We start from the raw sequence: 14547 nt of genomic DNA, 5'->3' as shown, positions 1-14547 counted from the left end.
TCTGTTTGTATAACTGTGCCTTTAAAAAAAGGAAAAAGATTTATCTATTTGAAAGGCAAATTTAGAGAGAAATTCATCTGCTGGTTCACTTCCCAGATGGCCACATAGCGAGAGCTGGCCCACACTGAATCTGGGAGCCCGGAGCTTCTTCCAGGTCTCCCGTGTGGGTGCAGGGACTGAAGCACTTTGGCCATCTTCCAGCACATAAAAAGCTGGATCAGAAATGGAACCACCAGGACTTGAGTCAGCACTCGTGTGGGCTGACAGCACTGCAGGTGGTAAGCTTTATTCACTATGTCTCGGCACTGGCCCTAACTGGAAAAAAAGGTCCTAGCATAGAGGGGCACCCACACCAGCTTTCCCATCCCAGCTCCACTCTGGTTCCAGCTTCCTGCTGATGGACACCTCGGCAGGCAGTACATTATTGCTGAAGTGCTTGGGGAAACCCAAATTGAGCTCTAGGTTCCTGGGCTTGGCCTGATCCAGCCCTAGCTCTTGAAGGCATTTGGGAAGTGAACCTGAGGATAGGTGATCTCTTGATCTTGATCCCCCCTTCTCTATCTCTTTGTGTGTGTGTGTGCTTCAGTAAAATAAAAAATCCTGGCATAGTGTTTAGATGTGATTAAATGTAAGGAAATCGGGGCTCTTTTATACATATAGTGGGACTCAGAAGTAAAGTTAGTTATTCCAGGTCTTACATCAAAACCAAACTGACAAAAGAGCTAAAATTCAGCCAATCTGACGCCACAACTCACAGCTATTTGGAATTTTTTGTCAGTCAGTGGATTGTAAAAGACAATTTTGTGTTTGTCTTATTGAGTATTAAACTTTGCCTACAAAGCCCTAGCATTGATGAGCCTACAAGGAGGAAGATCAGAGGAACAGGGGACACACAGATTTTGGTGATGAATCAAGACAAAAGGATTGATAGTATTATGAAAAAATTCTGTGATGATTGTCTTGCCCGTGGCTGATTATAAACCTTACACTTGTACACAGCAGTGATCAGCCACCTGATGTGCCTGGTGGGACCAGCACCATCCCTCGACCTAGCAAGGTTTCCTTCAGATGAGTGGCTGTCCTTTTGGGGGAAGGGGCAGGTGATGTCACAGGTCTCTTTGTGACTGTCAAGAGCCTGGCAGGACAGCTTGAAGCCTGGGAATGTGTGTTGGCAAAGACATCAGGGCACAGGACCTCCTAGAGGGGTAAAAATTGTCCAGGTAAAGTGCTTGCTTTCATTCCGGTGCTTCTGAGCTGCTGTCTGGGTTGGGGTCTCTGAGAGAGAGAGCTATGAGATTCCAGCAGCTGGAGGCGGACAGCGAGCTGGGCTTTAAACAGTGGCTTGGCTCCTTGGCTTTGCAGGAATGAGTGTGTGTGTCTTGCTGGAGTGAGCCTGTATTCTTACTACTGGTGAGCAGGGAGGTTAGAATTGTGCACATCACACAAGGATGATACTTGGTGTTGCTCCCAGAGCCATGTGTTACATAGGAGAGCGAAGAACAAGCATCCTGGGTTGGGAAGAATCTTGAAGGTTACTGTAGGGACTTGAGTCCTCTCATGATTCCTCTTAGGCCAGTATGTGGCCAGCTGACTGCCTCCTGGGTTCCTCCTCCATCTTGAGCCAGTTCTGTTTCTCAGAAAGTTCTTTAAAATGAAGCAAAATCTTCTTGGCCTTAACAACTCCGCCTTTATTCTCTCTTTTGGCTTTAGTGTGTGTGTGGACCATGTGTGTATGGTACAGAGCCTTACGGATGATCCATGGGCAGTCTGTAAGCTGGCCATGTCATTCTGTCCAAACTGTCCCTTGTGTTAGACTGGACCTGCATTATGGTGCCCCTGTGTGACATGCCCCATTTGTGACAAGTGTGTGTCAGACATCGCTAATCCACTGTTGCTGTATCAGTCTCATGAAGTGCCACATGCCTGCCATGGCACCCAGTCAGCAGAAGAGGCACTTCACTGTTATCTCTGTACTTGGCTGTGAGACCCTCGGGGACAAGGGCTGGTCAGCCTGCCTGCCTGGAGCCAGCCCAGGGTACAGTGAAGTCTGCCCTGGTCACAGGCCTTTCCTCTGTGGGTGCAGGCTTTTGACTGTGACTGTGGTCAGCGTGAGTCCCTAAAGTGCTTTTCCACGTGTGCTGCTTGTCTGGTGTCCTTGTTTTACTAGCATTTCAAGTCCAGGATTGTAAGTTCTAAGAGGAAGACTCTGCCTGCCACAGAGGCAGGCAGCACTGCCTCTGCTGACCTGAACTGAACTCAATGGTTTTCCCCATTCAATCCTGCACCGTTAATTTCATCCCATCTCTCAGCTGCCCAGGGTTCTTGGCTCTTGCGTCTGTCACCTGATAAACCACCTGTCACTCCAGGCCCAGTGAATGGGCCTGTTAACAGCGCCTTTATATTCTGGGATCCACTTGGTCATTCAGAATGGTGAATGAAGCTAGCAATGGAGGTGTACGTGAGGACCCATGACAGCCTGTGAAAGGCTGGGCTTTTGTGATCCTCCCCCAGGGCTTGACATCTTCCTTCCAGAAGTGAGAGTGATTTTTGGAGGCTCTTTGCGGGTAGTACTTCCCAGGCTGGGCTTCTGGGACCTTGGGGTTTTGGAAAGGCAGCCGCAAGGCCCACCTGCCAAAGCCAGTATTGGAAAAGCCAAACTGTATTTGAAAAACCACATCTTGCCTTCTCAATCCCTTAGCCTCTGGGCAAACCAGCTGGTCTCTGGTCATCTCTCTCCTATTCTTCAACATCCCTAGCTACTGGTTTTAGCTTTGATACCTAAAACAATCATCCCTGCAGCTTAGGAGCCTGTGTGGCTTCAAAGCCTGGGCGCTAAGGGAGAGGAGATAGGACATCCTAGCAGAGAAAACTGATAGAGCTGACCCTGTCAGGAGTCTCTGAGGAGAGATAAGATCATGGTCATGGCAGATTCCAGCACAGTAGGCGAGAGGTGACCACGGCCTGACAAACAACTTGCTGAGTATGGTGGTTGTGATAGAAATGTGACTGGGAAACTTATTTTGGTTGGAGTCTGGAGGAGGCAGGTATCAGCTGCAAGGGGGTGTCTCCCTGAATGCCTGATACTCAATCTCCAGGGTGCCAGGGCCTTCCTGACCATGAGTGGACTGTGAGGACTTAAATTCATCCAGCACATGAGTGGGGAACATCTGGCCAGCCAGTGAAAGCATTTTTGTAGCCTGTCAAGGCAACCTCAGGAGGGACTTGGAACTCATTAAGTCTGCAGGACACTGATTTTTTTAAGATTTATTTATTTTTATTGGAAAGTCAGATATACAGAGAGGAAGAGAGGTAGGAAGATCTTCCATCCGATGATTCACTCCCCCAAGCAGCCACAATGGCCATAGCCAAGCCAGTCTGAAGCCAGGAGCCTGGAGCGTCTTCCAGGTCTCTCACGCAGGGTCCCAAAGCTTTGGACCATCCTCGACTGCTTTCCCAGGCCACAAGCAGGGAGCTGGATGGGAAGTGGGGCTGCCCGAATTAGAACTGACGCTCATGTGGGATCCTGGTACGTGCAAGGTGAGGACTTTAGCTGCTAGGCTGCCACGCCTGGCCAGGAGAGTGATTGTTAAACTAACAATTTTGAGTGGCCCATGTTGTAAATACCCACCTGGCCCTTGGCATAAACAAAGGCTCCTCATCCTGGCTTCTAGTGTGTCTCAGAATAATGCAGGAGTTCTGTATGGTGAAGACAGGCATGTGGGGCTATTGTGAGGACCCTCACTGTGTTCCCAGGTTCCCTTAGGGATCCCCAGAACTTGGCATTAATAATAGCATGTGAAGGCCCAGACTATCTGCTGGGGTCCCTCTAGCCTTAAAATTCAAAGGCGCTCTCTCTTTCTAATCCTAGTACCCTGTGAACAAATATGTGACAACTGGCCCTGCCTCTCTAGACCTTGCTTCTCAGGCTGAGGAGAGGCCTTGCTAAGCTGGAGAATTTTTGGGTGGCTGGGAAATGCATGTGAGGGACAGGAATACATGTGGGGAAGAGCAGTGGGAAGCTGTGGTTGCAGCCAGAGCCTTCCCCTTTTGAGCCCTGTATTGGAATTCTGTCCTCATGGCATGTTGGAGCCACTCAGAGAAAGCAGTCAGACTCTGAGGATCCTGGGACTTAGGGAGCTGGCCCAGCCATGATCACAGCTGAGCCCTGACAGGTACATTGGGGTAAAGTAGTAGCTAAAAGTGCTGCTCTACTCAGAAAACCTGGAATCACGCCCTGGCTTTGCCACTTATGGCTGAGTGACCCTGAGTTGTTCACTTCTCTGGGCCGCCATGTTTCTCATTGCTGAAATGGCAGTGAGAGGTTTAGGGAGAATTTGTGAGCTCATACAATCAGAGCACTACATGCTAGGCCAGTTCAGGCCCACCCTCGCCTCGCCGCCCCCCAGACCCCTGCTCTCCAATGACAGTGTAAGAGCTCTCCTAAGAAGCACCAAATGCTCTCTTAGGTAGCACTCCAGGTTCACAAAGAACAGTGACCACCTGTGCTCGCCGTGAAGCTTTCCTGTAGTGCCAAGATTTGAAACCAGGCGCAGCCTGCTGACCAGAGACATTTTGTCTGCCTGGCCAGCACTGAGACACCACCAGATGTGCCTCCTGGCTGCTTGCATCACAAGGTTCCCTGGGGTTCCTGCTTTCTGTGGGAGAAGTGCTTGTGGACAGGCTTCCTGGGCAGCAGGGCAGCAGGGCAGGGGCCAGGGCCCCAGAGGGGCAAGGAGGTCTGAGGGCAGCGGCTGTAGCATCTGCAGACTTGTATGTCACAGGCCGCCTTATCTGGTCTTAAGCTGGGGATTAATGCCATCCGAACATTTGAAGATTTTACTTTATTGAGTACATTAAATCCATATTGTGGCACATTTATCAGCCCTGGCACTGCTGGGCCCAGGACTCCTAGTGGTAGCTGTTGGCCAGAGAGGTTAAATATCCTACAGACATTGGAACTTGCACCGTTCATGGCCAGTCCAGGGGAGTTGAAGGACTCAGGCCCTACATGGGGTACAGAGATCGTCAGTGTTGAGTTCCTGGCAGCCTGGCCTCACAGAGTTCCACACTGCTTGTCCACATGAGTAAAAGCTTGCTCACATCTCTGAAACGCGGAGATGGTCTGTGCCCCTCCCCGAGCCATGTTGGACCCATGGTGCCTTACCCCGTCACGCTCAGTCCTGATTCTTTGAAGTCTGTGCTCCAGATGCATTGCCTGGAGTGTTGGAGCACGGCCTCGTTTCTCTCTGCTGCCTTTCAGAAATAGTTGTCAAACAGCTCCCAACACTGAGTGCTCAGGGGTTGTTGAGATCTTATTCCCACAACCACTCTGCCTGCCTTCCGGCTGCTCCAGGCTCTACCTCTCACCAAGTTGTGTTCCTAGGGCAGGGCGGGGGCCATGGGAGGGCTGATTTGAAGGGAGTTCCAAGCCCAGATTCTGGCCAGAGCCACAATAAGTCATTCTGCTTCCCTGAATCTCAGACATCCATTTACCAAGTAAGCTTTCATTCACTGTCATTCAGTATTTGTGAGTACAGCCCTGTGTTGGGCCTGGTGCTGGGATGGTGTAATAATTACACTGAAGGTCCTCAACCTCTGGTAAGCAGACTAAGACTAAATGATCAGCGCTTGACTGAAACCATTCCCCCCAAAAGATAAGGTGTTCAGGAAGGCCTTCCCTGAGGAGCCCTCTTAGCCAAGATCTGAAATCGGGATGAGAAAGGACAGCAAGCAGAGGTGTGTGCTGGGGATGGGGTGGGGTTGTTAGAAAGGGGGGGGGTTACAGGCGAAGATTCTGCCACAGAACACACATGACATATCTGCCTGATGCTGGAGACTGTGGCCAGAGTGGGGTCAGCCGGGACCACCTTGAGCTGAATCTGGAGAGGTGGGCTGGGCACTTCCCAGAATGAACTAAGAGGAGCCCCCTGGGGTTTTCTGTGTGGGATAGCGAGCTATGGGAAAGGTCTAGAAGAAGTGATCCAAACATGCTTTGAAAGCGTTCCTCAGCATTTGAAGTGTGCAGCAGGGAGCCTGCTGCAGGGCAAGAGCCCAGCTTGTCGCAGGTGTGGAGACGGGCTTTCCCAGTGGACCCGGGAGACTTGCAGATGGGATGCCCTGGACACTGAAGCATGCCCAAGCATGCAGAGTCCACTCCCTGGGAGAGAGGTTGGCAGCAGTGAGGGAGGGTTCCTCTTCATTCTGAATGTGGCGTTGGCCTTTCCTGCTGAACTGCTCTGTTTGCTGGGGCTGATAACCCTACGATCAGGCTGGCCTGACCATAGGACTCCATGAGGGATGCTGTGAGCAGGAACATGGTGCCTCTGCCCATCATCCAGTCTGTGCCAGGAAGCCTGAGGATCCTGTCGGGAGGGGATGGCCCCTGTGGCTCTCCTTACCTCACACCCTGTTCTCCCTCTACCCATGACACCATTCAGGTGTGCCCTGGCCTGACCTGCCCCATCCCCGCCCCCAAGAGGATCCCTTCCTCAGAAGCCCCTGCAGTCCCTTGCCACTCAGTGACCTAGTCAACCTCCACATTCTCTAGCAAAATCCCAGACGTCTCCCTGGCAGAGGTCGCTGTCTCCTTTACCTAGAAGCCAAGGGATGGCTCGGCCCACCCCACATCACAGGTACCTCATGTGCCGAGGGCAAGTGGAGCAGTTCAGTCCTCAGAGAGCTGGGACTCCCACAGTGCCCTGCCGGGCAGGGAGCAAAAGCAGTCCCTTCTGCCTCTTGGGAATGGGGCCATGATGGGCCCCACCTCTTCCATATGGGCTCTGCCTATGATGGCAGCTAATGTTGGTATGCATTGTTCCCAAGACTGTGGAATACACTGTAGTGCTGCTCTTCCAGAAGGTCACATTTCCACCACCGATCGATATGCAGCCTTGTTTTATGTTCATTCTGTTTAAAGACTCTTCATATTTTATTGATTCATTAACATTGACCTTGTGGCTAAAGCATCATGACTCAGGCTGGAATGGAGCCTAACACACGTGCTTGTCCCAGAAGACACATCGCAGCCTGCCTGTACTTAGAACACTAGACAGCCCTTCAGGCTGTCCTCAGGGTCATTGAACAAAATGCCGCAAATGGGGAAAGGGTGACAGTGGGCCACGGAAACAGTGCTCGTTTATGGCAGCAGAGCTGAACAAGAAGGTAGAGCCTTCACCTTCCTGCATGTCAGCTGTGAGTGTAGCTTGGGTCTGCACGTTTGCAACAATTGCAAGAGCCCCTTACATAGAGAGCTCGCAGTTATAAGTAGATGGAGTGAGTAGGTCTACTTATACACATGGGGATAAAAAGGTCAGTTATATGAGGGTCTGGTCAGTGCCCCAGCAGGTCAGCTGTTAGCATTGAATCGATATTGTTACAAACAGAAGGCCTTCCTAGCTGTGGGACAGGCTGTGAGGGCAGGGCCAGTCCCCTGGGCTTTGCATCCTTGTCTTCACTGGTGGGACACCTTTCTACCAGCATGGCTTCTGTGTGCTTTGGGGTCTGCAGCAGGTGGAGTTGTGGAGGCACTGAATGCTCTCACTGATGAGTTAGTTGGTTTCCAATCTGGGCACCATGGAAAGGTTTTACACAAAACAGTGCCATGGCTAGCTTCCTCGAATGGCCATGGGAGAAGGGGAAGGAAGGACTAGATAGAGGATTGGAAGGCCAGGAGGCAGCAGGCTGGGTGGTCCCGGGTAGGAAGGGAGAGGTAGGGAGGAATGGCAGAGGCTCCCTTGAAGGGCTTGGGGGTGTGGGGCTGATGGAAACAGTCCCCGAGCTACTGTTTAGGAGCCTCTCCTAGCTTCCCTTGTGTAGGGAGAAGAAAGGCGGCTTTGGGGCTGGGCAGATGAGAGCTTTTGTGTTCTGTTTTTATTGTAGCACAGTGAACTGCTGGATTTAGCTGCACGGTTCCACAGGTTACTCCCTGAGTGGAAGAGGAAATGGGATCCTACACCCCTCAGCCCTTCCTCCAACAGGGCTTTTCCTGTCTTGCCAGAGCCACAGGAGGGATTTAGGGCATCTGGTCCTGTGAGGTCAGCGCTGTGTACCTCGTGGGCCTTGAGCTGGGCCCCTGCCTTCTCTGTAAAACCTGCAGCTGTGGCCACCATGCTGTCAGTAGTTTTTGGCGTTGTTCCTCTGCAGGAGGCCAGGCCCCCTTTCCTGTATTTCTCCTGCCAAACTCAGGCCCCTGGAGCCCAACAGGTATGAGCTCCAAGTCAGGCCACCGAGGGAAGCCCAGCCTGGCCTCCCAGACCCCCTGGAAGTGGGAGCCATGGCCATTATATGGTGGCTCTCTGGCCACCATATAAATCCTAACGTGAAACAGAAAATGTGACCACTATGTTGTTTTGACCTGGTAGGTACAATTTGGTGGATAATATCTATTTGTTTTTTAATTTGTTTTATTTATTTGAAAGGTAGAGTTACAGAAAGAGGGAGAGAGAAGAGAGGTCTTCTATCCATCAGCTTATTTGTGGAATGACCACAACAGCTGGGGCTGGGCCAGGCCGAAGCCAGGAGCTTCTTGTAGATCTCCCACATGGGTGCAAGGGCCGAGTACTTGGGGACCCTCTGCTGCTTTCCCAGGTACTTTAGTAAGGAGCTGGATCAGAAGTGGAGCAACCAGGACTCAAACTGGCACCAATAGTTTAATGATTTATTTATTTGAAAGATAGAGAAAATCGTCCATCTGTTGGTTTACTGCCTAAATGGCTGTAATGACTGGGATTGGACCAAATCAATGCCAGGAGCCTAGAACTCCATCTGGTTTCCCTTGTGGGTGACATGGAGTCAGTTCATTTGACCCATCTTCCATGGCCTTTCCAGACCCTGAAGCAGGCAGCTGGATGGGAAGTACAGTAGTTGGGAAATGCTCTCATAGGGAGACTCATGGGACGCCAGCATGGAAGGCGCACAATGCTGGCCCCTCACGGAAAGAATATTGAAGCAGTGAGCAAGAAGAACTGTTTGGGAGAAGCCAGGGTCTGAGCTCTGAGGGACAGGGAGGACAAGCTGGGCTGGTCCTCTGGGGCCAGGGAGCAGGCTGCACAGAGGCTGTGTCACACATCTGGCTCCTGCCTGCACTTTCGCACCCGGCACCTGCCTGCTTGTCTCAGAGGCAGGCAAGCAGGCCATAGGCACAGGTGGCTTATAAATGCTGCCTGTGCTTGGGATCCCTGAGATACATAAGAACCAACTGCAGGAGGCAGTCACATTGTCCATGCTCACTCAGCCCCTACTTGCCCAGCCAGTCTACACCCCTGAGTGGACAGATTGTACCTTCATGCCCTGTAAATTGGTGGTTGTAATTCACATCCTGGAGAGGGCAGGGCTGGGTCCACCATGGGTATCTGGTGCACTCCTCCTGAAGTTGAATCACTGGACTCAATCACATACCTTATGGATGGCACTGCAGTGCTACGTGCTCTGGTGGACGTGTAGGGAGAGGAGAGGGGTGGCTGTGCTTGGGCTGGGAGGAGAAGTCATGGTGCCTGTGCGTGCAAGTGCCTGCTGCATGAAGGGCTGGTGTGTCTGGTGTCTGTGTTGGAAGGAGTGCTGTGGGGGTGGAGGGCTGGGGCTGAAGAAATGGGAGGACAGAGACCAAGCAGAAGGGGGCTTTGTGTTGGGGAGGCTGCCTGGAACCTGTGCACTAAATGTTGGGAGTCTTCCTCCGTGGTTTTTAACACCTAACGTTATTTGGTTGCTATAATGGGGTTCATTTTCTCGTTCAAGAAACATTGATTGAGAGACTGCCATGCCAGTAATAGGACAGACAGAGCTCCCCCGGCTGCTTCGGCCCTCGAAGGTGCTGAGCACAGATGGGATGGTGTTTGGATGGAGATTTCTGGGTGGTGGGAAGAGAGGAGAACCTCAGGGAGGCCTCTTGGAGGAGGTGGTGTTAGAAAGTGAGGAGCTGAGGCAGAAAGAACCGCAGGGATGTAAAAGTCACAGGGTGCAAGGCGTGGCTGAAATGAGGTGCTGACCTTAAGGCCTGCATTCACACTCAGGAAGTAAGAACTTCCTGTATAAGGCCTAGCTTCTACCCCCTGCCCCCCCAGAGGGCCCCTAGGCCCCCAGATCCTCCCAGCTAGTCACACTGCTTATCTGGCTGTAACCTGCGCCCCTGGAGACACGAGAGAGCCACAGATAAGCTCCCTTTCCTCTTAGCACAGCTGGCCTGGCCTCTCATTAGCTACTTTTCCTGTGATCCGGTGCTGCCTGTGCCAGGGCTCAGGCCTTCTGTGTGCTTTAGGAGGACTCTGTCAGGGCAGCCCCTCTGGCTTTCCAGAGAATTGTTCCTCTTCCCTACCAGGTCTCAGTAAAATTTGTGCACACCAACTTAATAGCTGGGTCAGCTCCATCCTGCAGACAGAGCAAGGGCCTGGCCTGGGCTCCCACAGCCTTAGCAGCTCAAGCCCCATTCTGGCTCCTTCACCTCACTACTACCTCCTTAAGCCAAGTGGGGGCAGCTTCCCGTTCTGATCTAGGGTGAAAGAGCCCACTGAAAACCTGCCCTTGGAACCTTTAGACCAAACAGATGCATTCCTGAACTCTCCACAGGCCAGGTGTCATCTTCCAGGGGGTTGGTGGCCTTGGGCTTCAGCACTTCTCTAAGCATCTAGTCCCGAGGGAAAGTGCCACCAGCTCACTGAGTGCCAGCCCCACGTCCCTTAGCTTCTGAGATGTAGCCTCTGTGATCACTCCCTTTTTACAAGGAGCCAGGGGCTGCACAGCTGGGATTTGAATTCAGGATTGCCTGGTTCATGCTGTCCCCGGACATCAAAGGAGTGACACTTGGGTAGTATAGAATTTCAGGCAAGTGGATAAAAGGAATTCAGAGCTAGATTCTCTCCCTCCATCATAGTGATGGGAGGCCCCATACCAATCCTTGAGGGACAAGGGGTGGGAAAAGGTCTCTTGTTGAAAACCATGTGACTGGTTAGAAACACCACCGAGGATACTGACAAGTTCCCAGGGCAAGCAGGAGCTTGTTTGCAGCACAGCCAGGGCCTGGAGGTCAGGCCTCTGCCTTCCATTCCATGTCTTCCTAGCCAGCAGTGAGATCTGGGCCCCAGGCCCATGTCATCAGCAAGGCCCTCTGAGGAGCACCTGCAGCCCCAGCAGAGTGGGGAGAAGCACAGTGAAGTGGGTGGTGCAGTTGAGCACATGATGTTACCACAGGCAACTGGGAAGATTTCCTAAACTATATGAGCTTCACAGGCCCGTCTGTACAGCAGATACAATCGTGATTCCTACCTCACTCTGAAGCTTATGTTGCAAAGCCTCAGAGCTGCTAAGCAAAACTTAGTCAGTGCCTCGGCTCTTGGTTGTCAGCAGCTCGTCCTCTCTGAGCTGGCCCGTCCCTCCTGACCGGTGGTAGTTGTAGGGGTCCTTGTTGAACAGCCTGCTCCTGTTGCCTCTCTTGTGGACCAGGGTGTGATTGTACTGCCTGGCACTGCCCTTCTAGGCTACTCATCGGACACTTGAGCCTGATGAGCCTCGCCAAGGTTCCTCAAGCTTGAGCAGCATGGGGGCATCCTGAGCGCAGTGAATGGATGCGTGCTCCTGACTCAGAACTGCCGAGCACTTAGTCCTGGTGCCAGCTCCACGGGCTGCTCCTTTGCGGCAGTCCATGCACAGCTGTTCATCTACAAATGCAAGCTCCTGGCTCTCCTGGATGTCTGTGGAATTAACAGATGAGCAAGTTTTGTAAATGAAATTTTTAGGTAACTGAATTTACATGCAGTTGTAGCAAAAGAATACAAAGGAATCCTTTTACTCCTCAATGGTCACATCTTGGAGAGCTGTAGAGTGGAGTCAGCTGGCACCTTTACCTGTCTAATTTACATTTCCCTTGTTTCCCAGGAGGAGGAGTAGGTAGATGGGAATGGCAGATAACAGGTGCAGGATAGCTGGCTGGGGTGTCTGAGCACTGGAGACAAAGGGATGGGGAAGGAAAAGGGTAGGGGGAGCAGTAGGCCTCTCAGTGACCTTGAGGAAGGCAAAGTTAGCCATGTCTTAGCTGTCTACCTTTGCTACACCTTGCTATGTAGTCCATGTTCTGGCTGGGAACACCTTTGCCCATCAGGTGGTGGGCATCCTTGGTTAGTGCTGGCATACTCCAGCAAACCTGGCCTCTGGCGAGGATGGCAGAGACTGTGTGTATGACTTGCTCGTTTCTGTGTCTCCCCCTCCTCCTCCTGCTCTGGAAATCCTCACTGAGGCAGGGCAGGGGCCTGAGGCAGGGCAGGGGCCAGAGCCAGGGCTGGGGTGGGCAGGACCGCCTCACTGAGGCAGGGCAGGGGCCAGAGCCAGGGCTGGGGTGGGCAGGACCGCCTCACTGAGGCAGGGCAGGGGCCAGAGCCAGGGCTGGGGTAGGCAGGACCTCAGCCTCAGCAGAGGCTACACAGGGTTGGTGGCTTCAGTTTCTCACCTGCTTTTGCCCTTCTGTCACCTGTGTGCAGGTTCATCATGCCTAGTGGCGTATAAGAAGACCCCGCCACCCGTCCCTCCACGTACCACATCAAAGCCCTTCATCTCCGTCACAGTCCAGAGCAGCACCGAGTCCGCCCAGGACACGTATCTGGACAGCCAGGACCACAAAAGTGAGGTGACAAGCCAGTCGGGCCTGAGCAATTCCTCGGACAGCCTGGACAGCAGTACTCGACCACCCAGCGTGACGCGGGGTGGAGTCACCTCAGCCCCTGAGGTCCCAGAGCCACCCCTAAAACATGCAGCTCTGAAGAGTGGTGAACAAGGGACGCTAACCAGTTCTGAGGCCCACCCTGAGGCCATCCCCAAACGGAAACTGTCATCGATAGGAATACAAGTAGGGGCTCCTTTTGCACTCTGTGTCCTCAGTCCACTCCGTGCACCTGCCTGCGTGTAATTACATCTGGTGAGGCCCACTAGGTCTCCTGGGAAAAGGTGGTTTGTCTGTCTATTTTGGGGGGATCAGCCTCAAGTGGCTGAACCAAATTCTACCACATCTTCCTCGTGTTACCCTCGCCCTGTGCTGCAGCCTGCAGCCTTGGCATCGTGTTCCTGACCTCCAGCGGGTTGTCCCAGTGAATGTAGTTACACTCAGCCAGCCATCTGTCCACTGTTTGCCTGTCCACTGTCTGTCTGTTCACTCTCCTCTCTGTCTTACCAGCCAGCCATGGGAGGTGGGACGGGCCTAACAGTTTGCTAATCCAAGGTTAGCACAGGTGTGGCAGCCATAGCCCTGCTTGGCAGTGGGAGCAGCGTGGAGTGTAAATGCAGATGGCCCATGGGCTGCGGACCCAGGGACCTTGAACCACAGGGGTTGCTCATGGGGAATTTTACCCAGAGCCTTCTCTGGCCATGGAGACAGGTAGGTGGGGCTTGAGGCTCCAGGCCCTTGTGATACCAATCCCAGGGTCTCCATCCCTGGAAAGGATCCAGGCAGGTGGTTCCCCAGGACCAAGTGGCCAAAGCCAGCAGGCCCTTCCAAAAACTAAACTCACTGTGCAGCCATAGCTCACAGCACAGTGGTTACGAGCTCCCCACTCCCCACCCACTGCCTTGTGGAACCACCTACATGCATGCCACATGGTGCTCTGTTGTCTTCCAGTTGAGCTGGGGAAATTTGGCTCCTACCTGGGAATGTTCACAAGTTGTACTAAGTCTAAACAGAGGACTCTCCTGTCTTGGCTGGACCTTCAGGCTAAAGGGGAGCATGCTTGAGGAGTGGGGGAGGGGTGGAGGCAGACAGAGCTCCCCAAACCCAGGGGGTACATCAAGGTGGTGTACTTTGTGGCTCAGCCTGGCAGAGATCTCCATTTCCCCAGCCAAGCTGGTGACAAAGCTGGAGTGCAGAAGGAACCTGAGATGCAGAGAGGGCGGGGACTGAGTGAGCAGCTCCCTGCGACATTCTCCCACTTGCCTGGATTTGTTTCCCCTGAGAGGCAGCACCGGGCTTCAGTTCCACATTTCTGTGGCAGAGGAGATTCCTGTGTTCTTCTCAGAGGACCCTGTAGAGCCAGACGAGCTCTACAGGTCCACAGCGAGGAGCCTGGTCTCTGATGATGCCCACATCCTTGGGTAACCCTGGCCTTCATTGGCCCAATGCCCCTGCCTCCCTGGAAGGTGTGAGAAACAGTTAGGAGCACCCTGGTGCCTTTCACTGGTAAACAACACTGAGGAGTGAGCCCATCTAGGCGTCTCTGCCCTTGGATCACCTCCCTGTTCTACATGTTCTTGGGGGTGCAGTGGCACTGCAAGTCAGGCCCTTACCTCTGTTGGCGAGGCCCGGAGGCTGGAGTGACCCCCCACCCCCAGTTTTCGAGGTGTCATCTTGCTCCTCAGTGCCTTGAGCCCAGGGTCAGTTGTGGGTTGTTTTTCCTTCTTGAGCCATGAAGGAAAGGCTGGTCTGCCCACTCCACAGCCAGCCTCTTTGTCCCAGAAAAGCAGCACAAGCCCAGAGCATCCCTGTCGCTGTGTCCTCTTCACAGGTGTGTGGAGGGAGTGTCAGCCATGGCACTAGGCCCCATGAGGGCCTCCCCAGTGTCCGGGGACTCGGCTGGC

At 53.0% G+C, this 14547-nt stretch overlaps 1 protein-coding gene across 7 annotated transcripts in view; it reads left to right on the top strand.

The window, feature by feature from the left end:
• The window catches only part of DLGAP4 (DLG associated protein 4), a 157561-nt gene that overhangs the window by 121629 nt on the left and 21385 nt on the right, over positions 1-14547 (top strand). For 5 of the 7 annotated variants that reach the window (XM_058679637.1, XM_058679639.1, XM_004585782.3 and 2 more), the window contains one exon: positions 12465-12829. In XM_058679637.1, the coding sequence (XP_058535620.1) occupies positions 12465-12829 (365 nt within the window). The other 2 variants (XM_058679641.1, XM_058679642.1) reach the window with 2 other exon arrangements.

Source organism: Ochotona princeps, chromosome 22, assembly GCF_030435755.1.
Source record: "Ochotona princeps isolate mOchPri1 chromosome 22, mOchPri1.hap1, whole genome shotgun sequence".
NCBI classification, from domain to species: domain Eukaryota; kingdom Metazoa; phylum Chordata; class Mammalia; order Lagomorpha; family Ochotonidae; genus Ochotona; species Ochotona princeps.
This window is presented reverse-complemented; position numbering and strand designations above follow the sequence as displayed.